This window comes from Triticum urartu, chromosome 5, assembly GCF_003073215.2.
Source record: "Triticum urartu cultivar G1812 chromosome 5, Tu2.1, whole genome shotgun sequence".
In the NCBI taxonomy this organism is placed as follows: domain Eukaryota; kingdom Viridiplantae; phylum Streptophyta; class Magnoliopsida; order Poales; family Poaceae; genus Triticum; species Triticum urartu.
This window is the reverse complement of record NC_053026.1, coordinates 600,801,706-600,826,506: the sequence shown is the minus strand read 5'-3', so window position 1 is coordinate 600,826,506 and position 24,801 is coordinate 600,801,706. Positions and strand designations below refer to the sequence as shown.

The 24,801-nt window shown below is 42.1% G+C and overlaps 2 protein-coding genes and 1 non-coding gene across 3 annotated transcripts; all 3 read right to left on the bottom strand.

Annotated features, from left to right (window-relative positions):
* Positions 1-9,102: 9,102 nt before the first annotated feature.
* TRNAE-CUC lies at positions 9,103-9,175 on the bottom strand. Its single transcript has one exon. It is a non-coding gene; the product is annotated as a tRNA-Glu (tRNA).
* Positions 9,176-9,667: 492 nt separating this feature from the next.
* Positions 9,668-17,340, bottom strand: LOC125511103. The gene is made up of 10 exons (XM_048676390.1): positions 17,162-17,340; positions 16,900-16,998; positions 16,423-16,566; positions 14,525-15,622; positions 13,557-14,415; positions 13,199-13,446; positions 12,914-13,020; positions 11,165-11,312; positions 10,782-10,934; positions 9,668-10,368 (listed from the first exon to the last, which is right to left on the bottom strand). The coding sequence occupies exons 1-10, from the start codon at positions 17,198-17,200 to the stop codon at positions 10,231-10,233; spliced, it is 3,033 nt and encodes a 1,010-aa protein (XP_048532347.1). The 5' UTR covers positions 17,201-17,340; the 3' UTR covers positions 9,668-10,230.
* Positions 17,341-17,729: 389 nt separating this feature from the next.
* LOC125511102 (magnesium-chelatase subunit ChlD, chloroplastic) lies at positions 17,730-24,586 on the bottom strand. Its single transcript, XM_048676389.1, has 15 exons — positions 24,285-24,586; positions 23,735-23,913; positions 23,530-23,614; positions 23,134-23,450; positions 22,918-23,041; positions 22,046-22,138; positions 20,614-20,709; positions 20,168-20,332; positions 19,888-20,085; positions 19,457-19,612; positions 19,197-19,304; positions 18,886-19,020; positions 18,643-18,804; positions 18,418-18,538; positions 17,730-18,165 (listed from the first exon to the last, which is right to left on the bottom strand). Exons 1-15 carry the CDS (start codon positions 24,546-24,548, stop codon positions 18,083-18,085), a joined length of 2,286 nt encoding a protein of 761 aa, XP_048532346.1. The 5' UTR covers positions 24,549-24,586; the 3' UTR covers positions 17,730-18,082.
* Positions 24,587-24,801: the final 215 nt, after the last annotated feature.

Sequence of the window (24,801 nt, the reverse complement as noted above, 5' to 3'; positions counted from 1 at the left end):
GCCAGGGGGCACCCCATAGAGACAACAATTGATCTCTTGATCTCTTAGCCGTGTGCGGTGCCCCCTTCCACCATAATCCACCTCGATCATATCATAGCGGTGCTTAGGTGAATCCCTGTAACGGTAGAACATCATCATCGTCACCATGCCGCCATGCTGACGGAACTCTCCCGTGAAACTCTACTGGATTGGAGTTCGCGGGACGTCATCGAGCTGAACGTGTGCTGAACTCGGAGGTGCCGTGCGTTCGGTACTTGGATCGGTCGGATCGTGAAGACGTACGACTACATCAACCGCGTTGTGCTAACGCTTCCGCTTTCGGTCTACGAGGGTACGTAGACAACACTCTCCCCTCTCGTTGCTATGCATCACCATGATCTTGCGTGTGCGTAGGAATTTTTTTGAAATTACTACGTTCCCCAACACTTTACTAGTACTCCTAGTAGCACCAGGGTAATAAATACCGGTTCGGTTGCTAAGTGTTAGTAACTCGAAATAAAAGGCTACGGAGACTAGCTAAAGGTGAGATGACGATATGTTGGAAGTGTTTCCAAGGTTGATGTGATCAAACATCGCACGCTGCCTCTACCATCGAGATTGGTGTTAAACCTAAATAATTGTTATTTGGTGTTTGCATTGAGCATAGACATGACTGGATTATGTTTATTGCAATACGGTTATTCATTTAAGGAGAATAATGGTTACTCTGTTTATTTGAATAATACCTTCAGTGGTCTTGCACCTAAAATGAATGGTTTATTGAATCTCGATCGTAGTGATACACATGTTCATGCCAAAAGATATAAGATAGTAATGATAGTACCACATACTTGTGGCACTGCCATTTGAGTCATGTTGGTATAAAACGCATGAAGAAGCTCCTTGTTGATGGATCTTTGGACTCACTCGTTTTTGAAAAGATTGAGACATACGAACCATGTCTATTGGTAGATATGCATGAAGAAACTCCATACAGATGGATCGTCTGGACTCACTTGATTTTGAATCACTTGAGACATGCAAATCATACCACATGGGCAAGATGACTGAAAGGCCTCGTTTTCAGTAAGATGGAACAAGAAAGCAACTTGTTGGAAGTAATACATTTTGATGTGTGTAGTCCAATGAGTGCTGAGGCACGCAGTGGATATCGTTATGTTCTTACTTCACAGATGATTTGAGTAGATGTTGAGTATATTTACTTGATGAAACACAAGTCTGAATTATTGAAAGGTTTAATTAATTTCAGAGTGAAGTTGAAGACCGTCGTGACAAGATGATAAAATGGCTATGATATGATCATAGAGATGAATATCTGAGTTACGAGTTTGGCACACAATTAAGACATTGTGGAAATTGTTTCACAACTAATACCGCCTGGAACACCATAGTGTGATGGTGTGTCCGAACATCATAACTGCACCCTATTGGATATGGTGCATACCATGATGTCTCTTATCGAATTACCACTACCGTTTATGGGTCAGACATTAGAGACAACCACATTCACTTTAAATAGGGCACCACGCAATTCCGTTGAGACAACACGGTATGAACTATGGTTTAGAAAAACCTAAACTGTCGTTTCTTAAAAGTTTGGGACTGCGACGCTTATGTGAAAAAGTTTCAGGCTGATAAGCTCGAACCCAAAGCGGATAAATGCATCTTCATAGAATACCCAAAACAGTTGGGTATACCTCCTATTTCAGATTCGGAATCAAAAGTGATTTTTTCTAGAAACGGGTCCTTTCTCGAGGAAAAGTTTCTATCAAAAGAATTGAGTGGGAGGATGATGGAGACTTGATGAGGTTATTGAACGTCACTTCAACTAGTGTGTAACAGGGCACATGAAGTTGTTCCTGTGGCACCTACACCAATTGAAGTGGAAGCTTATGATAGTGATCATGAAACTTCGGATCAAGTCACTACCAAACCTCGTATGTCGACAAGGATGCGTACTACTTCAGAGTGGTATGTAATCCTATCTTGGAAGTCATGTTGCTAGACAACAATGAGCCTACGAGCTATGGAGAAGCGATGGTGGGCCCGGATTCCGACGAATGGCTCGAGGCCATAAAATACGAGAGAGGATCCATGTATTAAAAAAACAAAGTATAGGCTTTGGAAGAACTACTTGATGGTCGTAAGGCTGTTGGATGCAGATGGATTTTAAAAGGAAGACGGACAATGATGGTAAGTGTCACCATTAAGAAAGCTCGACTTGTCGTTAAGATGTTTTCCGACAAGTTCAAGGAGTTGACTATGATGAGACTTTCTCACTCGTAGCGATGCTAAGAGTCTGTTGGACTTATGTTAGCAGTTACTGCATTATTCATGAAATCTTGCAGATAGGATGTCAAAACATTGTTTCCTCGGCGTTTTTCTTGAGGAAAGGTTGTATGTGATACAACCGGAAGGTTTTGTCAATCCTGAAAGATGCTAACAAGTATGCAAAGCTCCAGGAATCCTTCTAAGGACTGGAGTAAGCATCTCGGAGTTGGAATGTACGCTTTGATGAGATGATCAAAGATTTTGGGTTTATACAAAGTTTATGAGAAACTTGTATTTCCAAAGAAGTGAGTGAGAGCACTATAGAATTTTTGATGAGTATATGATGTTAACATATTGTTGATCAGAAATAATGTAGAATTTCTGGAAAGCATACAGGGTTATTTGAAAAGTGTTTTTCAATGAAAAACCTGGATTAGGCTACTTTAACATTGAGCATCAAGATCTATAAGGATAGATCAAAAAACGCTTAATAGTACTTTCAAATGAATACATACCGTGACAAGATTTTGAAGGAGTTCAAAATAGATCAGCAAAGGAGGAGTTCTTGGCTGTGTTAGAAGGTGTGAGTATTGAGTAAGACTCAAGATCTGACCACGGCAGAAGAGAGAGAAAGGATGAAGGTCGTCCCCTATGCTTTAGACGTAGGCTCTACATTATGCTATGCTGTGTACCGCACCTGAAGTGTGCCTTGCCATGAGTTAGTCAAGGGGTACAAGAGTGATCCAGGAATGGATCACATGAGAACGGTCGAACTTATCCTTAGTAACTAGTGGACTAAGGGATTTTCTCGATTATGGAGGTGGTAAAAGAGTTCGTCGTAAAGGGTTATGTCGATGCAAACTTTGACACTAATCCGGATGACTCTGAGTAGTAAACCGGATTCGTATAGTAGAGCAGTTATTTGGAATAGCTCCAAGTAGCGCGTGGTAGCTGCATCTACAAGATGACATAGAGATTTGTAAAGCACACATGGATCTGAAAGGTTCAGACCCATTGACTAATAAACCTCTCTCACAAGCGAGATATGAACAAACCCCATGGGTGTTGGATTCATTACAATCACATAGTGATGTGAACTAGATTATTGACTCTAGTGCAAGTGGGAGACTGTTGGAAATATGCCCTAGAGGCAATAATAAAATGGTTATTATTGTATTTCTTTGTTCATGATAATTGTCTATTGTTCATGCTATAATTGTATTAACTGGAAACCGTAATACATGTGTGAATACATAGACCACAACATGTCCCTAGTAAACCTCTAGTTGACTAGCTCGTTGATCAATAGATGGTTATGGTTTCCTGACCATGGACATTGGATGTCATTGATAACAGGATCACATCATTGGGAGAATGATGTGATGGACAAGACCCAATCCTAAGCATAGCACAAGATCGTATAGTTCGTCTGCTAAAGCTTTTCTAATGTCAAGTATCATTTCCTTAGACCATGAGATTGTGCAACTCCCGGATACCGTAGGAATGCTTTGGGTGTGCCAAACGTCACAATGTAACTGGGTGGCTATAAAGGCACACTACGGGTATCTCCGAAAGTGTCTGTTGAGTTGGCACGAATCGAGACTGGGATTTGTCACTCCGTGTGACGGAGAGGTATCTCTGGGCCCACTCGGTAATGCATCATCATAATGAGCTCAATGTGACTAATGAGTTAGCCACGGATCATGCGTTACGGAACGAGTAAAGAGACTTGCCGGTAACGAGATTGAACAAGGTATAGGGATACCGACGATCGAATCTCGGGCAAGTAACATACCGATAGACAAAGGGAATTGTATACGGGATTGATTGAATCCCTGACATCGTGGTTCATCCGATGAGATTATCGTGGAACATGTGGGAGCCAATATGGGTATCCAGAACCCGCTATTGGTTATTGGCCGGAGAGATGTCTCGGTCATGTCTGCATGGTTCCCAAACCCGTAGGGTCTACACACTTAAGGTTCGGTGACGCTAGATTTGTTATGGGAAATAGTATGTGGTTACCGAAGGTTGTTCGGAGTCCCGGATGAGATCCCGGACGTGACGTGGAGTTCCGAAATGGTCCGAAGGTGAAGATCAATATATTGGACGAAGGGTATTGGAGTCCGGAATTGTTCCGGGGGTACCAGGTGACGACCAGCCTGTCCGAAAGGGGTTTCGGAGGCCCCGGCAAGCGTTGGGGGGCCTTATGGGCCAAGGGGAGGGGGCACATCAGCCCACTAAGGGGCTGAGCACCCCTCCCACCCCATCTCACGTAACTTGGAGAGGTGGGGGCGCCTCCCCTAGGGCAGCCACCCCTCCCGGCTTGGGGGGCAAGTTTCCTAGGGGTGGGGGCGCCCAAACCCATCTAGGGTTTCCCCTATGGCCGCCGCCCCTCCCCTAGGGAACCCTAGGGCGCCTCCTCCACCCCCTTACCCCTATATATAGTGAGGGAGAGAGAGGGCAGCCGCACCCCTTCCCTGGCGCAGCCCCTCCCTCCTCCAACTCTTCCCTCTCCTCTGTAGAGCTTGGCGAAGCCCTGTAGGAATACCACAAACTCCACCACCACGCCGTCGTGCTGTCAGAGTTCTCCCTCAACTTCTTCCTCACCTCTTGCTGGATCAAGAAGAGGAGACGTCCCCGGGCTGTACGTGTGTTGAACGCGGAGGCGCCGTCCGTTCGGCGCTAGATCGGATCTTCCGCGATTTGAATCGCCGCAAGTACGATTCCATCAACCATGTTCTTGTAACGCTTCCGCTTAGCGATCTTCAAGGGTATGAAGATGCACTCCCTCTCTCTCGTTGCTAGCATCTCCTAGATTGATCTTGGTGACACGTAGGAAATTTTTGAATTATTGCTACGTTCCCCAACAGAATCTCACTGAGTACAACAGACCATTGAGCTAATTAAGTTGTGTTGAGTGTATGTTACATGGTTCGTGGCATTTGTTGAAATTGACCTGGATGCAAAATTCATCCGATTTTTGTGTGGCCATTGTTTTATATATTCCGCTAATCGCGAAAACCGCAGATCTTAGTCCCTCTTGATAGAAAAAGATATCAATTTGTAAACAAAAACTTTGGTTGATACGAGGTGTATATTTTAGATTATTGGAGAGGGCCCTAGCTCCTGCCAGTGTTCTCCTCCCTTCTTATCATCGTCGAACGATGCATGGAACTCAATTGGTAGCAAAACATTTCAAAGATAGCCAAAGGTGTAAGCATGCTCATTCGCTAATGCGGGAACCCTTACCAAGGACGGGCCCACAAGTCATATCACTGATGAGCAGTTGTGCTTGTCACTAGTACTTGGTTACTAGAGATGGGATGGCCGCTCGTCACTAATAATAACGTATCAGTGACAGGTGGGCCCCTTGTTTTTACATACTAGTGGTGTGTGCCATGAAGGTGCTTGCACCCATCACTAGTTGTTGGCCCATGTCCAGCCTAGTGGCCTTCTAAGTGAGATGCTCCCTTATTTTGAGCATTTCACTTGTGATTCATAGGAGGCATGTTCATATTTATATACAATCAGTAATATTATGCACATATGATTCGCATGTCATCCATATGTTATATAACCGCCTGTTGACCCCTACCCGTCATTGGTAAGCGGTACTAGTGACGGCCCACTCATGCCCATCACTGGTAAGATGGTTTCTATAGCCATTTCTGGAATAGCAAGTTCAATAATAAAAAATTTATTGACAATACTGTTGTGTTATATCTACACTAGCCCTCACCGAAAAGAAGTGAGGATTATGCTGCTAGAGAAGAACCCCTCTGTCGTCCGGTGCCAGCCTCTCTCACCTCTTCTCCAGTGTTTTCGTTGCTGTTGAGTGGGCAATGAGCCTTTACTTTTAGTGTAAATTTAGATCTCTAGTATCCCCTTTTAAAGATATTTTTGTTCTTCTCTGACGAGTTCTCCGTCCAGGTATTTTTATACTTGGTTGATTTTATCATATCACCGACTTCCTGGAAACCGACACCCATGGTGAGTTGGCTGCAAACCAATTATTTTTTATTTCATGTAGTAATAAACAACACAACTAATATTGATTGAGAGAAAATAGAGATCTTTGACGGTCTACTTCATTTCTGTTGTCACCGTCGGTGACAATGAATACACGATTTGCAAGGTAAGGCTTTGATGACATGGATGGATGATGATATGTCTTACTCTAGAATTCACCCACCTGTGAATTTGATGATATCATGCTATCCTCACCTCAATTTATTGCCTAAAAAACTAGGGCTCTCATGTGCTTTAGTTACTCTTTTGGTTGGCAATTATAATCAAACCAGAGGATTTTTCTCAAAAAGTACATAGAAGAATTCTAGTGATATGGACAAAACAAAGGGATGTTCTTATAAGCAATAAAATGAATTAGTGTTCCCTTACGAACATTAGATGTGGACAAAACAAAGAGATGTAAAAGGAAGAGTGTTTTGTACCAACTTGGGTAAGATGGCTGCTATAGTTGTTTCTGCAGTAACGAGTGGAATAAAAAATTGAGCGACTGACATTACCATTGTATTATATCTACTCTAGCCCTTGCCAAAAAATGAGGATCATGCTACTAGAGGAGAACCCCTCCGTTGTCCGTTGCCGGTACCTCTCGCCTCTTCTCTAGTGAGCCTTTAATTTTAGTGTAAATTTATGTCTCCAATTTCAATTATTATGTTCTACTCCCTTGTTTAATAATTCTTGTCATGGTTTTAGCTCAAATGTGAACTAAAACCATGGCAAGAGTTATAGAATGGTGGGAGTTGGTTTTTTCTATTCTTCTCTGTTGAGTTCTCCATCCGGGTATTTCTATTCTTGGCTGATTTTATCATACTTCTGATTTCGTGGAAACTGACATCCATGGCGAGTCGTCTGCAAGCGAATTTTCTCTTATATAGTTTCATGCGGTAATGAACAATACAACAAGTTTTGGGAGAAACAAGAGATCTTTGACGCTCAACTTTATTCATAGTGTCACCGTCGCTAACAGTGAATACACGGTTTGCAAGGTAAGGAGTTGACGACATGGATGGATTATGATACATCTTACTCTCACATCCATCCACCCATGGATTTGATGGTATCATGCTACATTTACCTAAATTTATTGTCTAACCAAAAAATGTCTACTCTCACCCTCGCCGAAAAGAAGTGGGGATTATGATACTAGAGGAGAACCCCTTAGTTGTCTGGTGTTGGTCCCTCCTGCCTCTTCTCGAGCATTATCGCTGTCATTTAGTGGGCAAGTGGCCTTTATTTTTAGTTTAATTTTAGATCTCTAATTTCATTCTTTTTACTCTCCCCGATCCATATTAATTTGTTGTACTAAAAGAGCAACCATTAATATGGATAGGAGGAAGCATTGTTTTTTCTATTCTCTCATGTGTTCTCTATCGGGGTATATTTTTATCCTTGGCTAATTATATCACCAGCTTCCTAGAAGCTGACATCCATGGCAAGTTAGTTGCAAACAAATATTCTCTTATATTTTTCTTTTGAATTTTCCGCTTATATATTTTTATGTTGTAATGAACAATACAACCAATATTGGGAGAAAAGAGGGATCTTTGATGGTCCACTTCATTCGTGGTGTCACCATTAGTGAATACACGGTTTGCAAGGTTAGGAGTGGACGAGATGGATGTATGATAATACATCTTACTCTCACTTCCATCCACCCATGGATTTGATGATATCATGATGCGGCCACCTAAATTTATTGTCTAACCAAAAAAGTATCTACTCTAGCCATCACCAAAACAAGTGGGGACTATGCTATATTAGAGGACAACCCCTGCGTCGTCCGGTGCCAGCCCTCTAGCCCCTTCTCCAGCACTGCCGTTGTTTTTAGTTTAAATTTAGGTCTCTAATGTCATTTTAAATATATTTTTGTTCTTCTCTGACGAGTTCTGCATCTTGATATTTTTATCCTTGCTTGACTATATCATATACCACCAACTTCCTAGAAACCAACATCCATGGCGAGAGTTGGTTGAAAACGAATTTTCTTTCACATGTAGTTTTTTTTTTTTTGAATTTTCTCTCTTATATATTTTTATGTTGTAACGAACAATACAACTGATATTGGGAGAAAAGGGAGATCTTTGGCGGTCTACATCATTCCTGGTGTCACTATCGATGACAATGAAAACACGGTTTGCAAGGTAAGAAGTTGACGACATGGATGGATGATGACACATCCTACTCCCGAATCCATCCACCCGCGGATTCGATGATATCATGCTATGGTCACCTCGTTTGCTTCAATCACGCTTTTAGTTGGCAATTGTAATAAAATCAGAGGAATTTTCTAGTGACGTGGACAAAGTAGGGAGAAGTTCCACTGCAAGAAAAAAAAAAGGAGAGAGAATTAGTGTTCACTTACGGACATTAGATGTGGACAAAACAAAGAGAGATGTGAAAGGAAGAGTGTGTGTGCTCCACCTCCACTGATGAGTACTTACAACATATGTAGGCAACATCACCCGCAAAAAAAAAAACATATGTAGGCAACACATTGCATCATCATAATGGCATATAGGGGTGAGAAGAGGGTAATGATTGTGCAAGGCACGAGTGGCCCGTGCGAACCGCAATTATGCTGGCTGCTCAGCAGCTCAATGAGGCTGCCGCCTCCCGCTTTGCGGCCTTCGCCCACCAAAGCGCCCTGCAAACGCACCGTCTTAGTCCACGACGCCATCATTCATCAGATATTGTTAGTGTAGATCCATCAGCCCAAAAATGCTGTACCCAACCGGCGCATTTCACATGCGTGCCCATTTTTTGTGTCTGAACCATTTGCGTAGAGAAACAAAAAAAAAGGAATTCCGTCGCCGGGACTTGAACCCGGGTCTCTCGGGTGAGAGCCGAGTATCCTAACCACCTAGACTACGACGGATCACGTTCAGACTTGTTACAGCCGAGTTAATATTGTTGCCAGTTTTAGTTTCAGTCAAGGTAAGACTATCTAACCACGCCCTTTGAGCCAAGGTTAATACAGCCATATCCATATGTATTCCTTTGTCCAAATAGATAAATTATACTGTATTTACTTGAACAGCGGCAATAGGCAGTGAAATATTATGAATCAACAACTTTTCTCTTCCGAATTACGATGCATATCTCCCAGTTTCATTTATCATGAGAAACCGGTAACATAGGGCGCCCCACTAGTCCCCCCAAAAGGGTTTGGTCAGGACATTAGGGAACCAGAAAGGTTAAAAAGAAACTTTTTTTTGCTGGTGGTTAAAAAGAAACTTTACAGCGCAAAACAGAACAATCTGGCCATAGCCACAGAGCCAGAAAAGAACCATCACTGAAGTTCTAAGCACTGCAACACAGCCCCAAAATAAAGCTAAAACACACCCTAGCACTGTATTCTCAATTTAAATCAACAAAAAAAATTTATCCATAATATTTCTCTAGCATTGTATTTACAACTTACAACAAAACAATATCTTATAAATACATGCAAGGAGATTGATATACACAAAGTCTGGACTAGTCCATCTGCAGAAAAGCATTGTTGATTTAAATAAAATGAAACAGGGCGAAAAGCTTATATTGATCTAAAGAAAACATATCATGCCCTACAGATTGCTTAGCTGCCGATTTCTAAGAAGAGTACAATCTCCAGTGAACGTCACGGTGTTCGGGAAATGAACAACAGTCCCCAGAATAAAATAACAGGAGCAATATAGCTTAAGGACAAATGCCTAAACGTAATCTGCCTCCATAGTTTAGCCCTTGGAATTCTTCAAATATGGGCAGCTGTGTACCACTACCACATCACCATTACGGACGCAAAAAATGATGAAAGACACACAGGCATCAGCCTTAGGCCTTAGCGCAGGCTGCGCAGCACAGGCGAATCCAAGTCTGACAGAAACATGCCTTTGAAAACTTTGCTTGCAATTGGACGATGATGGTGCTCCAGGCATTTCGTGACAAGAATTATATTTCTTGACTCATCTCAAATGCACGCTGTTGTTGGAATAATGGCATCTTAATCCGCCGGAATGGGGCGCACCGGTCTTTCTTCAGGTGAATCAGCTTCCCAGAAAACAGACTGCCTATGATCCAGCTTGCTGGCTGCGAGAGAGAGAGAGATACAGGAGAATTAGAGGCACTGGAGATGACAAATACCAGTTTGGGAAAAAAGGATAAAGCGTAGGGAAACATTTGAATGGTAAATACAGCGATACAGCCATGTATAATGTGAATCAAGTAAACATGTCTTATTGGCAGCAGGGAAGCAAGCCGTTCGGATCCTAATCAGTTGAGTTTTATAGAAGGTCTAGATGAAACAACATAACTGAATTACGAGAGGTAGACAATGGATTAAGATATGTTGTGACAAGTTACTTCTCTATATTTACTTGTAGAGCTAGTATTCAAACATTGAAAGACAGTCTACTCTATCTGAGCAGTTGCTGCTTATATTCAGTCATTTCTGTATTTACTTATATAACTCTAACAGTTTCTACATTCAAAATTCAACTAACCGCTGTTTTTATGTCATGTTCCAGCCCACAATGACTTAGATGACGTGATGCGCTCGCCTCATTTGCAACAAGAATGATTCCGCGAGAACAACTTTTATCCTTCAAGCTTTGAATTAATCCTTGAAGAGATACAAAAACTTGGCCACCTCCATGCTGTGGAATACAAATACTATAATGTAAGGGCCACATCATGTAGACAAGGAAACTAGTCATGTATATATCTGACACAACCAGTATTAAAAATCAGATATATCAAATTAAGAGTGAACTAAAACAATGCCTCTTAACTATGACAACAGTATATGATGTATTACAGTTCACTAAAAAATATTGCTTGATTAGTAGGTCATCCACCATGTTTTCTCACCAGGCTTGCAACATACCTTGATAATGTTCGAAAATTTTGAACAGAAGCTGATTTTGCCGTGGATCAAGAATCCTACTCCATGAAATACCAATTTATTATTTCTTAGGTAAACTGATTGGCCAAATGTTGAAATCTCCACTGTATGCCTTTGTCGAATTAAATACCTAGCAAAAGGGTATATCAAAAGTTGAGCATCAAGAACAAAGTATTTTAACTTAATCCATATGGACAACAGAGCAAATGTTCCTCGCTGAATTTTTAGTTGCTGAAAATAAAGCTAGGATAAACAATATTCAGAATAAACTTTCCATGTGGTGTATGTGAAATATTCAGAATTACAGTATGAACAATTAAGCTAATTAATCGTGTCAGTGTTTAGATAATAACCATTTAAAAAGATAGTTCTTAGGAATCCTATGTTGCTTGAGTTTAAGTTTGGACTAGCAAATAGGCCCGTGCGTTGCCACGGGAGAAAAAGAATCAGATTATGCAAATTATGCCAGAATGAGATATGGACTTTTAAAATGTCACTTCATAAAGTACGTCAAAATCATGTCACGATGAGATATGGACTTTTTTTACCCGATGTGTGATGGACTAAATAAAATAATAAAACAACCTCTCCAGATCTCCTCAAAAAGTTTATGTAAGCGATGGTATGTTTTGTTCGTTATTTACGTATCTATTTCAATGGATCTGTTTGAATTTTTTTGTGATCCTTTTCTAAAATTTCATGGTCATTTTTTCCAATTTCGGAAAGCATGTTAAATACACAAGCATTTTCTAAGAATCATGAACATTATTTTATTTCATGAACATATTTTTCTGAAATCGAGAATTTCTTTATGATATGCAAATATTTTTTAGAAATTGCGAACATTTTGATTTCCCGACCATTTTCTGAATTCATGGAATTTTTATGATTTCTCAAAAAAAAATCAAAACTCACAAGCTTTTAAATTTTTGAAATCCCGAATTAATTGAAAAACGAGAAAACAAAAACAGAAATGAGAAAAAAAGGCAAAAAACGAAATGAAAAACAGGAGTTTCTTTTAAATCATGAACATTTTATGTTTTCCAGAACATTTTTTGAATTCACAAACGTTTTATGTTTCTTAAAAAAAACTCGCAACCTTTTGAATTTTTGGAAATCCCTAATAATTAATTTATAGAAGGAAAACACAAAACAGAAATGAGAAACGAACAAACAAAATGCGAACTGAAAAAACATACGCATGGGCCGGTCCATTAACGCGGGGGCAGGGGGGGAGGGTTCGCAAAAAAGAGAAAAAATGGGGCAGAACCTAGGATCGAACACAAGTCTCCCCGCTGGAGGACCAAGGCATTAGCCACAGGCGCACTACGCTACACCTTCAAGTGTGTTATATGAGGATATCCTTTATAAGAACCAAATCGAACGGGACTTTGAGAAAAACCGAACCGTTTTTTCACTTATGGGTGGCATGGTGGGTAATTTGTGTCAAGTTCGTGGGTAATTCTAATGACGTACGACCAGAAGCACTATTTGCTTTATTATTAGGGGAAGATAATTTAGCCCACCAAATGAAATATCTTTCATTTCTTAGAAGAGCTTGGCATCGGATGACAGATCTCAAAATGCATATACACTTTTAAGGTGTTTAGTAATTTTCCCTCAACTGCTTCAAGAAAGATATGAAAACTGAAGCTTTCATGAACAAAGATGTGATAAAGTTTAAAATTCCATTTTCACAAGATAGGTGTGCTGCAAGGTGTCATTGCTTACTTTCCAGGTGGCAACAGTAAACCAGCTTGAAGAGAATCAAAAAGCCAATTGGAATTCAAAATCCAGGAATCGGTAGCACAACCATATAAGAACTTAGCTGTTGATACCTGTTGCAACAAACACCTATCAGACACAGTGCAATTTGGTACTGTAAAAAAAAAAAGAATGTGTAATTTTAAATGGGAGCCTACAGCCCTACACCAATTTCTCCTACAGGCTACAGCATATACTAAAACTATAAAATGATACATGATGAACGATAGATGGTATCCAGCTATAACAAACCTTTTTAGGGGAAAGAACTACAGGAGGCTTCCACCTCACGAGCTCTGCAAGCTTGCTTTTTTTATCAAATGGACAGGGTGGCACTTTAGAAAGAACACAACCTCCAAATTTCCGTATTACAGACACAATCTCTTTCTCCTTATGACTTTGAAATCCAGTCACCAAGAACTCTAGTCCATGAAATATGGCTTCTTTTTTGCTAGTGCATTCCCTGGGCTCCTGCATGTCAGCAACTCTGCTTTCAGACCCTGCAAAGATACAAGAGTGAGGGTCACCAAAAGTATGTAATGACCGTGCATATATTTACCCACGATATACAGTACATATCTAGCATAAGAGAACATAAACCAGAACTTACAACTGAATCGAGATTTAACCCTTCTGCTCTTGGTTTGTCTAGTACTAAGTTTAGCATTCAACAATTGGGGTCCTTTTCTTTTAAGGCCTCGTTTACCAACACTCAAATATGTTGTGGGTTGAGGCAAAACTTCTGATGGGATATATTGCTCTTTGTTGTGATGCTCGTTATCATCTTGAGCATCAGATGACTTCTTCTGAACCAAAGAAAATTCGTTCAAGCTTCCAGCTTCAGCATTGTTTTCAGTGAACTGATTAGAGGCTCGGATACGCTGTATCTTCTTATTTAAGATTATCGGTGCGCTTCTCTCCTTCTGACAAACTGCCACATTAACATCATTATGAGCCAGACTACCTCCCGAGATGTTTGATATAGGTCCTAGCATGCTAAAAGGCCTGAGGGAACTATGTGTTCTTCGCCTCCATGGATTAGATTCTTGTACCTTATCTAACGGCACAGAAGATGGACCGGCTTCTACATCTAGGTCATTCTTCAGAGATTCCTTGCGATATACTGGTTCACTGTTTTCCTCATTCCTCTGTTTACATTCAGGAGGTTGACTAGTGGATACTTCATTGCAAGATATGCTACACGGAACAAATGAACAGAGAGGATCCTCAGGTGATAAGCTTGAACATACTACTTGATGGCACGACTCTGCACTTTGAACCTCTCCATGGAAACCTTCATTCTTTTGGAGAAAAGATGCTCTTGAAGAGGCAACCATTTCTGTCGATGTCGCTCTAGGTGCAGGAGAGCACTCATTCATGCTATCCATTGACTCAGAAATGAAGCTAGTCCTTATATGCTTCCTTGCACGACCACCAAACTTCGTCTCTTCAACAATTCTTCCAGCTTCCTGGAAATATATTTTACATTGTAATTACATAGATGAAGAGTGCTGAATGAGATAGGCATATGATCCATTAAGTTTGTTATAAAAAAATGTTCATGGGCAACAAATTTACCTTTGTGATATTTTGACCTCTTACTGGATTCCTCAAGTTCTCAGTAAAAGCACGGTTGTTTTGAGTCAACTTCTCGAAAGCAGCTTCCTCATTTCTCGAGCAAGAGATTGCTTTATCTTGAGCTAGTTGCTTTATAGAAACACATCCTGGACTTGATTCTTTTACTAGCGTACCAGCAGAACTATTCTCTGCCAAAGAATCAGGTACATGGTCACTGGTATAAGCATCTTGGCTGTGCCATTCTTTATTTTGCTCCTCGGAAGAACAAATGTCTACATCATGTGGGGCACAACTAGGCTGAGAGATGCTCTGTTTCAAGTTAGTTGTGTTGTGGCCTTGAGATGAACAAGCAGTTTGAACAGTACACAGGCCAACATCTTCAAATACATCAAGCATTTCGATCTCATCCAATTCTGCAAGCCAATCGCTCTCATCCCGATCATTTTGAAAGGATCCACTATCATGTTCTGTTTCCTCAAGAAAACACTGTTTCCGAGCTTCCTTTACACGCAGAGCAGCTTCGAGGGCAGCTGCAGTCAACTTATCAGGCTGGCAATCATCAAGTATCATTTCTGCAATAACCATAGCCTCAGAAGCAGCAATAGATAGCTCAACCGCATCATTAGCATCTGCCTTACGGAGCTTCTGAACATCAACTTTTCCACCAGATGGTTGATGTTTTCTTGCACCAAGTGGTTTAGTGACATCCTTGCTAGCCACTCTACGGACTCCTTGTTGTGTATCATCCTTAAGGCCTTTAGCCTCTTGCACAGCTTTGATCTCTTGTGCTTGACCATCAACATAAGAGTCCTTTAATGGTCCTTTGCATGTACCAGAATTCAGAATCTGTGGGCTAACATTGGCTTGAACTGAGGAGATATCCTTGCTAGCCACTCTACCAACTTCTAGTTGCTTATTATCCTTAATGCTTTTAGCCTCTTGTACAGCTTTGATCTCTTGTACTTGACCATCAACATAAGAGCCCTTGAACGGTCCTTTGCATGCACCAGAGTTTAGAATCTGAGGGCTAACATTGGCTTGAACTGAGGAGAGTTGTGCTGCACTTTCTGAAGAAAGGTGCAGAGAGAAAGGCAGCACCTGGAGGGGGGAAATTCAACCCATGTTATAACAGCACACGACAAGAAGATTATGTTTGTGCAGCAGAGGAAGAGCCAATTATTTTGGCTGTTACAAGCCTATGTTTGCTACTATACTAACTTGTTCACTCGTAAAATGAAAACACATGCACAATGTTCAGAACCCCATTATTCATAAGCACATATGAAAAATACACGGTAGGCAAGATGAAAATGGCATACTGAGGGCCTCTTTGATTCAAAGGATTTTCATAGGATTTTTGAAGGATTAGAATCCTTAGGAATTTTTCCTGCGTTGATCGTTTGATTCGCAGGATTGAATCCCATAGGATTTTTTCCTCATGTCAACTACAATTCATAGGAATTCTAGCATCCACTCCAACCTCTTGGAAGAAATCCTTTGTTTTTCCTGTGATACAATCAAACAAACTCAAATCCTATAGGAATCCAATGGGCACGTCATTTCAATCCTACATTACATTTTTCCTACTCCTGTGTTTTTGCAATCTGCTAATCAAAGAGGCCCTGAACCTACAATTTTATTCTTTCCCCATTCAATGGAAGATTACGGACAGAACAAAAGTAAGTACGCTGTACAAGTGTGCATCCCTGGAACAAATAATGTAACTCGGGGCAAAGAAGAAATCGACAGATCCATAACTGTTATGCAGGATTGAATCATTAAAGGCTACAGCTACAGGTACATGTACTACCATCTCCTGAATTATTTGATCAAACAGAATGACAACACCCTAAGTTGTGACCAAACTTCAGTGATTAGCATCAAGAATCTTAGCCTACCTCTCTGCCTGTTGGAGTATTTTCAGCAGGTGTATCCTCGTCTCCCGACAGATGCAGACGGAACCGGCTGTAACCATCAGCACTTACGGCGGCATTCCGACAACTCCGTTGCTCTTGTGCAGGGTCCACAATGCACACACAGTCCTGCAGTTCAGTGAAGAGAACACACTACACCAGATGAGAACAGACAGTGCACCGAGAAACGTATATAGATAAACATGCACAATCACACCAAATGCATTCAGATCCAATTCAATCGTATGCCATTTCATGCCAATGACCAATCACCAGTTTTGAGTTATTGTCGATAAGGTGGGATAGTTGGCAAAAAGGATTCGAACCGGGGATTTCCCCCTTTCTGTAACATGCTCAAAGGAAATAGCAAGGCGCTTGCAAGTGTTGGGTAATCAGAGAATAAGAAACTCAGAGCGTACAAGGTTAGCACCAATCGACGCGCAAATCAGGCGAGAAAAGCACCTCACAAGGCGGCGACGACACGCCGGGGCTGTCTCTTCGGTGCTCGCCGGCCGTCGGCTGCCGATGCGGCTGAAGCCATTGCGGGAGCCACGCGTCATCCTGAAGAACTCGAAGAAGCCCGAAAGGGCGTCAGAAGAGGGCGCGTCCCAAACAGTTCACATCTCCCCCCTCCCGCCCAACCGAGAGAGAGAGAGAGGGAGAGAGAGAGAGAGAGAGAGAGAGAGAGAGAGAGAGAGAGAGAGAGAGAGAGAGAGAGAGAGACCTCAGAGAAGCGCGGCGAGTGGTAGGCGCAGGTCGACATGGCGGCCCGGCAGTCGCCGGCTGCGGCTGGGTGGCGCCGCCACGAGAGGAGAGGAGTGGAGGGAGGGGCGGGGGGTCTTCTGGTTTACTTTCTGTACTAAATCTGGCTTGCTTGATAAGCCTCTCTCTCCTCCGTCTCCCGCCACCGCCCACCGCAGCGGTTCGCGCCATAAAAATGACAGCATTTTTTTTAGGCAAATAAAAATGACAGCAAGGTCTCCCCCTTTCTCCCCGCTGTACCGTCTGACAGGTGGGCCCGGCCTGGTGCCGCCGAGGCATGGGCCTGGGCCGCAATTTTCTGCTGGATCTATTTTCAGGGTGCCTTTTGTAGGAAATTTGTTACTGTTATCAACCACGCTCTGCCAAAGGTAACAATTTCCTTCCCACACTTATTTTTGCATTTAAAAAGGAAATATTATTTCGTGATACTCAACAGCATCAATTTTTTTCGGGTAAACACATCATAACCACGCTGTCACCAGTGGTAATTTTCTTCGCATAATTTTAGAAAGAAATATCAGTTCATGTGCTTTACAAAAATGAAGGAATGTTATTTAGTGACACCCAACAGCAGCGCATTTCTGCCTCGAAAATTAACAGCAGTAGATTTACAGGGCCAATTATCGGAGAGCCAGTGGGAGAATTCCGACATTTACACTAAGTTATGCTCGGATTTTAGCCCTGCTGGTGCTGGTAAAAGAGAAAGAAAGAAGACAAGAAAACCTACACCAAAATTGGGTCATAAGAGCTGAAACGCACGCCCCAAAAAAAAGTTACAGAAAGGACTAAGGACAGCTGCACAAATTACTGCACGAACGACTTGTATCACCAGAAGGTACAAACAACAATTGGGCGGGGGCGATCGATGCTCCGAGATCGCTCTCTAGCTCTTCAAGTCCGCCAGCGCGGTCTTAGTGGCAGCGGAAATCACGGCGTCCGAAGCATTTGGCAGGTAGTAGTATTTCCCTGGCACAGCAAGGAAAGAAGCTGTGTTCATGGAAGGTTATGCAGATAACTAATTTACGGTATGTCGGTGCTTATAGTTAGTGATGAAGATGGCAGGTGTATCTTTTTAAGTGGCGACAAGGTTCCTCGGACTCCACTCATATTACCTTATACCATGAAAATGCGTTAAAAAAATCAAAACAAGAACAGGCATGGTTTCCTACAGGTTTCAGATCGAGTAGTGTAATTATTCTGATGTAGTGTTGAGAATACCTTGGGCAACCCTTGCAATTTCCTTGGCGAATCCCGTAGATACAAACTTGTTCTCGGTATCGATGACGAGAAGCGACATTCCTGCCTTGAATATTTTTGCAGACACATCAAGTATCTCATCCTTGCAAAGAGGAAACAAATTCTTCAGTGCCTTTTGAACACAGCAGGAAACTTCAAAATGATGGCCCAAGGATACATTGTTTGGTGTTAGGATAAGAGTGGTACCTTCAATTCTTGAGTAGATGGTCTTGGTGCGTCTGAAGCAGCGGCAGCTTCTGGGTCATTGGATTTCTTCAGTGATACATTAGCTCTTCCATCGGTGATTGCAACGATCATGATACGCCCAACGTCGCCACTCTTTTCAGCGTTCAATCCCACTCTGACAGCCTTGAAGTAGAATCCACAATGTTATCCAGATTATAATGTCCTGGCATTACAGAAGAATTCAACGCAGTTCTTGGTTCTTACTGTACTCAGGCCATGAGCTAAAGGAGAACCGCCACCGCATGGTAGCTTTTCAAGACGTTTGCGAGCCATTGCAATGGATCTTGATGGTGGAAGTAGAACTTCAGCATAGTCTCCACGGAAGGGAATAATTGCAACCTGAGGGATGCCAAAATGGAAGCTAAAGTTAGTGCACAAACTGTCCATATAACGATGATTACCTGGAGGGGAAGCACAAATGGAGGTGTCTTACAAGGTACGCAGCAAGTAACAAATGCTAATCACTAAAAAAAGATGGCAAATTCTAATGCTAAATTTTCACATTTCAGTAGTACCTGATCTCTGCTTGTGTAACTTTCTGCAAGCAACTTCAATGCTGCACCTTTGGCATTCTGCATGCGGTTCAGAGCCATGCTGCCACTAGCGTCCACAACAAATATGACCTGTCATGAGAATAAGTCCAAACAGAGTTGTGAAGTCTCGTGGTAAGATAAATCTGCTTTGCCACATACATAAAACATGACTGGCCTAATATACATATTCCCATGAAATTGCACAAGCAAATGTGGAGAGAGAGAGCGAGAGAGAGACAGACCAGAGCACCGGCTTTTCGAGCCATTCTCTTGGCTCTCATGTCAGTCTTTTCAACAAAAACTTTTCTTGTCTTGTCAAGACTTTTCTCTCTCCGCAGTTTTTGGTATGGTGCAGCTGCTCGAAGTGTCGCGTCAACAGCTAATCTCCTGACTGGACCCTACAACAGAATGAACTGTTTAGATGAACCAATTTGGTGAGAAAGGGTACCAAGCATAGGAGTGATATTACAAAGGAAGGTGTCTGCTATATCAGTAAAATTAATGGAAAAGACCGGGAGGCATCAGAGGAATTCAAAATGCAATAAAACAGACCTAGATAAGGAGAAGTGCCAAAGCATTATTTGCATAAAGAAACAAACACGAGAATGGATTCAGGAATGTTTGAACAATCAAGTGTTTAGAGTTGCAGTGTTGACGAGGTAAAACTTGAGACCTTTGGAAGCATAGGCTTAATGTATCGGCCCCTGTCTTCTGAGAATATGACATTTTTTGCTCGCCCAGCCTTTCCTTTTTTTCTTTGTGCTTGCTGAGCAAAGAAAAGGAGCTTATCATCTACTAGTCCACCTTCAGCATCAAAAATAAACTCCTCGGGTATCTGGTCATCTTGTTTTTCGTTTTCTTCGTCATCATCCTGTCAGAAAACAACAACTAATGAGCTCTAAGAAACAAATGAATAGGCATCAAGTACGGGTTGCTCAATCATAAAATTCAACCTCCTTTTCCTCCTCATCCTTCTCATCATCTTCCTCCTTCTCATCTTGATCTTCTGCATTATCTTGATTTTGTGGAGGTGGTGGAGGTGGAGGTGGAGGCGGTTGGTTTTGCTGCTCTTGTGGGTTATCAGATATGATAGAACGAGGTAAAATAACTAGCTCTACCTGCAAGAAGATGCCATGTGTGTCAAATATTAAGTAGAACACACTTCAATTTTTTTGACACAGGTGCAAACAGAAATAGCATAGCAAAAGAAAGAAAAAAAATGAGTTATGCCAGCACTAAAATTTCCATGCTACTTTATATTTTATTCTTAACAACCAGACACAGTAAACTTCATTTGGAACAGTCAAGTTAAGAGATGGAAGAAACAGTCAACTGAAATTCCATGGGGTTTGTTGCTTCATTACTTAATGAAGAATCCGCAAGCATAAAAATACTTAACAGCTTTCTTAAGGTCCTCCGCGAAAACTTTTTCACGTCCTTCCATGGCAGCAAGACATTTTGCCACTCGAGCAGCATACAACTCAGCCCGGTGCCCCTGCAACAAATTTCAAGACTCAGAAATTAATATATAAATATGAAAACACATTCATTTTAACTTTCCAACTCAGCATTAACCACAATAAATAAGCATAACTGTCTCAACAAGCAATATGTTGGTGTGATGGACGCCAAACAGGTATAGCTGTGTAAGTGTGTAGCATCTAGATTAGGCCATTAGGGATGACAACGGTGCGGAATCTTTCCGCCAGTTCCACAGAAAAAATGGAAACGTAGAGAAAATATGGAAACAGAAACGGAAACAAACATGGAATGACGTTTCCTTGAGGAACACGTGCGGAAATGAAATTTTCGTATCCAAAGGCGCTGAATTTTCCGTTTACATTTTTCATATATGTAGCCCATTCCAACAGGCAAAAGCCCATATACCTTTGGCCTGGCCCAACCCAACCCTAATCTTAACACACCTAAACTTAATCTCCCAATCATTTCCCTAGTCACTGCCTCATTGGGTCATACGCAGCTGCCTGCCCTCGATCCTCCACCGATGACGGCCCTCATCCCCCCCCCCCCCCCCCCCCCCCCCCCCCCCCCCCCCCGAGCGGGAACCATGGTATATATTCAGTCATATTAGTAATTGAACAAGTTTGCTCATTTGCTTGTGTTTTTCTGCATGATTCAAGGGGTCTCTTAGTTTTTTTTTTTCTTTCACATCGAAGGTGTCTCCAAGTTCCAGCAAGCATTCACTTTCATATCCATGTCCGCACCGTATTCGCTCTGTATTCGTTTCCAGCAATATGTATTTCCATATTTGTTTATAGGCTTCCTGTATTCGCCCCACCCCCTCCCTCCCCCCCAAAAAACGAAGGAGTAGAACTAGAATGACATCACTGGTTATGACATATAACCAGTTGACTACACGAGGTTATAACATACCAAATGAGCATAATGAAATAGCCCAGGTGGCATGTTGCAACTGAAGGTAACAACAGGAAATGGGGTCGACTTTACTAAGACAAGGTAAAAATACAATCAGTAACCTTGGCTTTATTGCCAAAAGCTCAAATAGTTTGGAACACTTGAAAATGGGTTGATTAGTCGATCCAGTTACATTTGTTGTACATATATAGAGAAAAGATTCGCCGAAGACCTTGAATAATGGTGTCAAATGTCAAACAAAAGAAGGTATGCATATTTCCAATGATATGATACATACTAGAGTAGCCAATGATGGCTACATATGTTGACTGTTATCTGCAGCTGGTAGTACTGCGCATAATACAAAACAACATTGATTCTACAAACAGTTGGCTCAATGCCTCAAAGTAAGCTCATTGGCTGGAAGAACATCAAGCTTCAACTAGTCAACTAACCTGACAACCACCACGTATAGCTTCCATGACAAGATATTTGAGCTGTTCTGTGCTGATAGCAACATCCTTCAGATATTCTCTTGCCAAAATTATCTGAGTGACCATGTATTATCATTGTGAGACAAGCAGTACATAACACAGATTTTAACTCAAATACTGCCTTGCACTACATATACGCTGTTTTTTACCTTTTTAATCTAGACTTGAGATTTTGCATACTTCAAAACAAATGATAAAAGTTGTAAATAGTGGAAGTCATGTGGTCAATATATGTGCGCATGTCTAATATAAGCACAATTTGTGGGTCCTGTCTATATATGCCAACTGGACGAGTGACATGCATCCTTTGTGTTTCTTGTCTAATATATGCCTACCTTGTTTACTCGACAATATGCGGTTAAAAGAGAGATATGTCCCTTGATTTCACAACTGAAGACAATATTGTCTCATGCGTCAACACATCTTACAATGGTAATTTTATAAAATTCATTATTTCAGACAAACTAAATTGATCTATATGAAATGAAGGAATATATATTAAGTCCAAGTTTAACTAATAGTACATCCACTATAAACGCAAGAGTCCATGCTTTTTAAGTCCAAGCATGTGTTGCGCATGTGCCAGACGTAATTTCTTGCTTCCACGTGACCACTGGTTTCTCCTTTGTAATCACGAGTCTTTGATAGCTATATAATTGTGGACCCCAGACATTTTGTAACTGAGTGATTTAACATATACAATGCTCTTGGAAGGTCTTTTCTACGCAATAAAAAACAAAACTAAATGGAGTTTGCACCCTACTCTGATTTGATAAAACAGGTTGCAAGCTTTGTTAGTTAATGATCTCAGTAACTCGGTTATTCAGTAGTACCTGAGTTTTTGCAACCTCAGTTTCCTCTTCCACCATCTTAAAAACATCTTTGCTACACTCCTGAAATTGGGTTGCAATATTGACGGCTGCCACGCGGTCATCAAAACTCAATGGAAGGTCAGCACTGCGAAATGAAACATTATGATAATGAACAAACCATGAATTTGGTAATAAAAGTAAATAAGCAAGCAATCTTTCAATTCAAGTCTAAAGTACCTTAAATTAATTGCAATACGATCAAGTAAGTGTTCACGTACGGATCCTTCCTCCGGGTTGTACGTAGCAATTAGAAGTGGTTTGCATGGATGACGGAAGCTAATTCCCTCTCTTTCCACAATATTAACTCCTTCAGTCAAGACATTCAGAAGCAGATTGCTTATGCCGTCGTCCAATAGATTTATCTCATCCACATAAAGGACACCTCTGTGAGCTTCAGCAAGAAGACCAGGTTGAAACACAGTAGTCCCTGATCTCACTGATTGTTCAACATCAACAGACCCAATGAGCCTGTCCTCTGTTACACCAAGTGGAATCTGTCATAGGAAACCTGCGGCATTATTAAACTAACAACGATCCGGGAAGATACTATGACACCAAATTGGTGTGCTTTACCTGCACAAAAGGTGCTTTGACAATCTCAGATTTGACATTACCATCAGCATCATACTGCACTTGGTCAGCCAAATGGTCCTCCCATCTACCATAAGAGGAGCTTAATCAAGTAAGCTGATGAAACGTTTAAGAAACAAGAAGAAGCTGAACATCAGATGACGAAATGATCAAAGCGTTTTCAGATATGGCATTGTGAAGACATTACTCTTCTGGAATGTTGGGGTCAGCGTTTGCGATTGAGCCAACGACCACTTCGATTGGCGGAAGCATAGCGTGCAAGCCGCGGGCCATCACCGTCTTTGCCGTCCCGCGCTTCCCGGAGATGGCAATGCCTCCAACCTCGCGGTCAATCGCGCCAAGCAGCAGAGAAGTTTTAATTGCATCCTGGACGACCACATGAAATTCACAAGTTACAACAAAGTTGGGTTCACACAGCAATGCAGGAAACCATGGGAGAAAACTACAGCTTGCAAGTGAATGATTGACTACCATATTTTCGAGCTCCAGAAAGCCTTGCTGAGATTAAATCGTAAAAAGTTGCATGCCATTTTCAGCGAACGCCTCTAAATCATGTAAATTTTGTGCGTGTTGGCTGTTGCCACTTCTACATTGTGGTTGAAATGGCACAAGTTCTCGATTAGAACGGCCTAATGCGCATAACCAGCTCGGGGAAATGCTGCGACCAATCCCGCCGCCCAATCAGTCAATCAGCAGCACCCAGGGCAGCACGAATTGGCCGAAAGAAATCTCCTCACCTGCCCAACGACGGCGGCCAGCGGGAAGTACTCCCGTCCGTACTGCTGCTGCCCCGACGGCGCGGGGCTCGCGGGCGCGGGAACGGCGCCGTTGGTGGAGTCGAGGACCTCGGAGGCCGAGGCGACGGCCGCGAGGCGTGGAGGAGCCTCTCGCCGCCGCAGGGCGCGGGGGGCGAGGGATACCGCGGTGGCGGGAGACGAGGGGAGGCGGCGGGGCGGGAGGTGCGGGAGGGAGGCGGAGAGGGCGGTGGCCATGGCAGCCATGGGGACTGGGGAGTGTCCTCTGTGGGCGTGGGAGCGCTTATCGTTTCTTATCTGGTTTCCCGGGGATCCGCATCGCACGCATCTCGGCCGCGTGGTTCTCGCTCCGGGATCCACGGCCGTCCGATCGGAAACGGCAGGATGTAATAGTCTTTTTTTTTTGTGAGGGTGAAACCGGGAGCTCTTTATTCAACATCAACTCCTCCAGCAAAATCTCAGCAAAATCTGCTGAGAGGCTAGTTACAAGAAAACTTGG

Coding starts and splice junctions, on each gene's coding strand:
- LOC125511103 (XM_048676390.1), bottom strand. CDS start 17,200: ATGTCGACCTGCGCCTACCACTCGCCGCGCTTCTCTGAG. Junction 13,021..13,198: donor TAGTTCTTTCCCCTAAAAAG/GTTTGTTATAGC, acceptor TTGTTGCAACAG/GTATCAACAGCTAAGTTCTT. Junction 10,369..10,781: donor AACATGACATAAAAACAGCG/GTTAGTTGAATT, acceptor TCTCTCTCGCAG/CCAGCAAGCTGGATCATAGG.
- LOC125511102 (XM_048676389.1), bottom strand. CDS start 24,548: ATGGCTGCCATGGCCACCGCCCTCTCCGCCTCCCTCCCGCACCTCCCG. Junction 20,333..20,613: donor CGGAGGACCTTAAGAAAGCT/GTTAAGTATTTT, acceptor ATCTTCTTGCAG/GTAGAGCTAGTTATTTTACC. Junction 20,086..20,167: donor AGGATGAGGAGGAAAAGGAG/GTTGAATTTTAT, acceptor GTTTTCTGACAG/GATGATGACGAAGAAAACGA.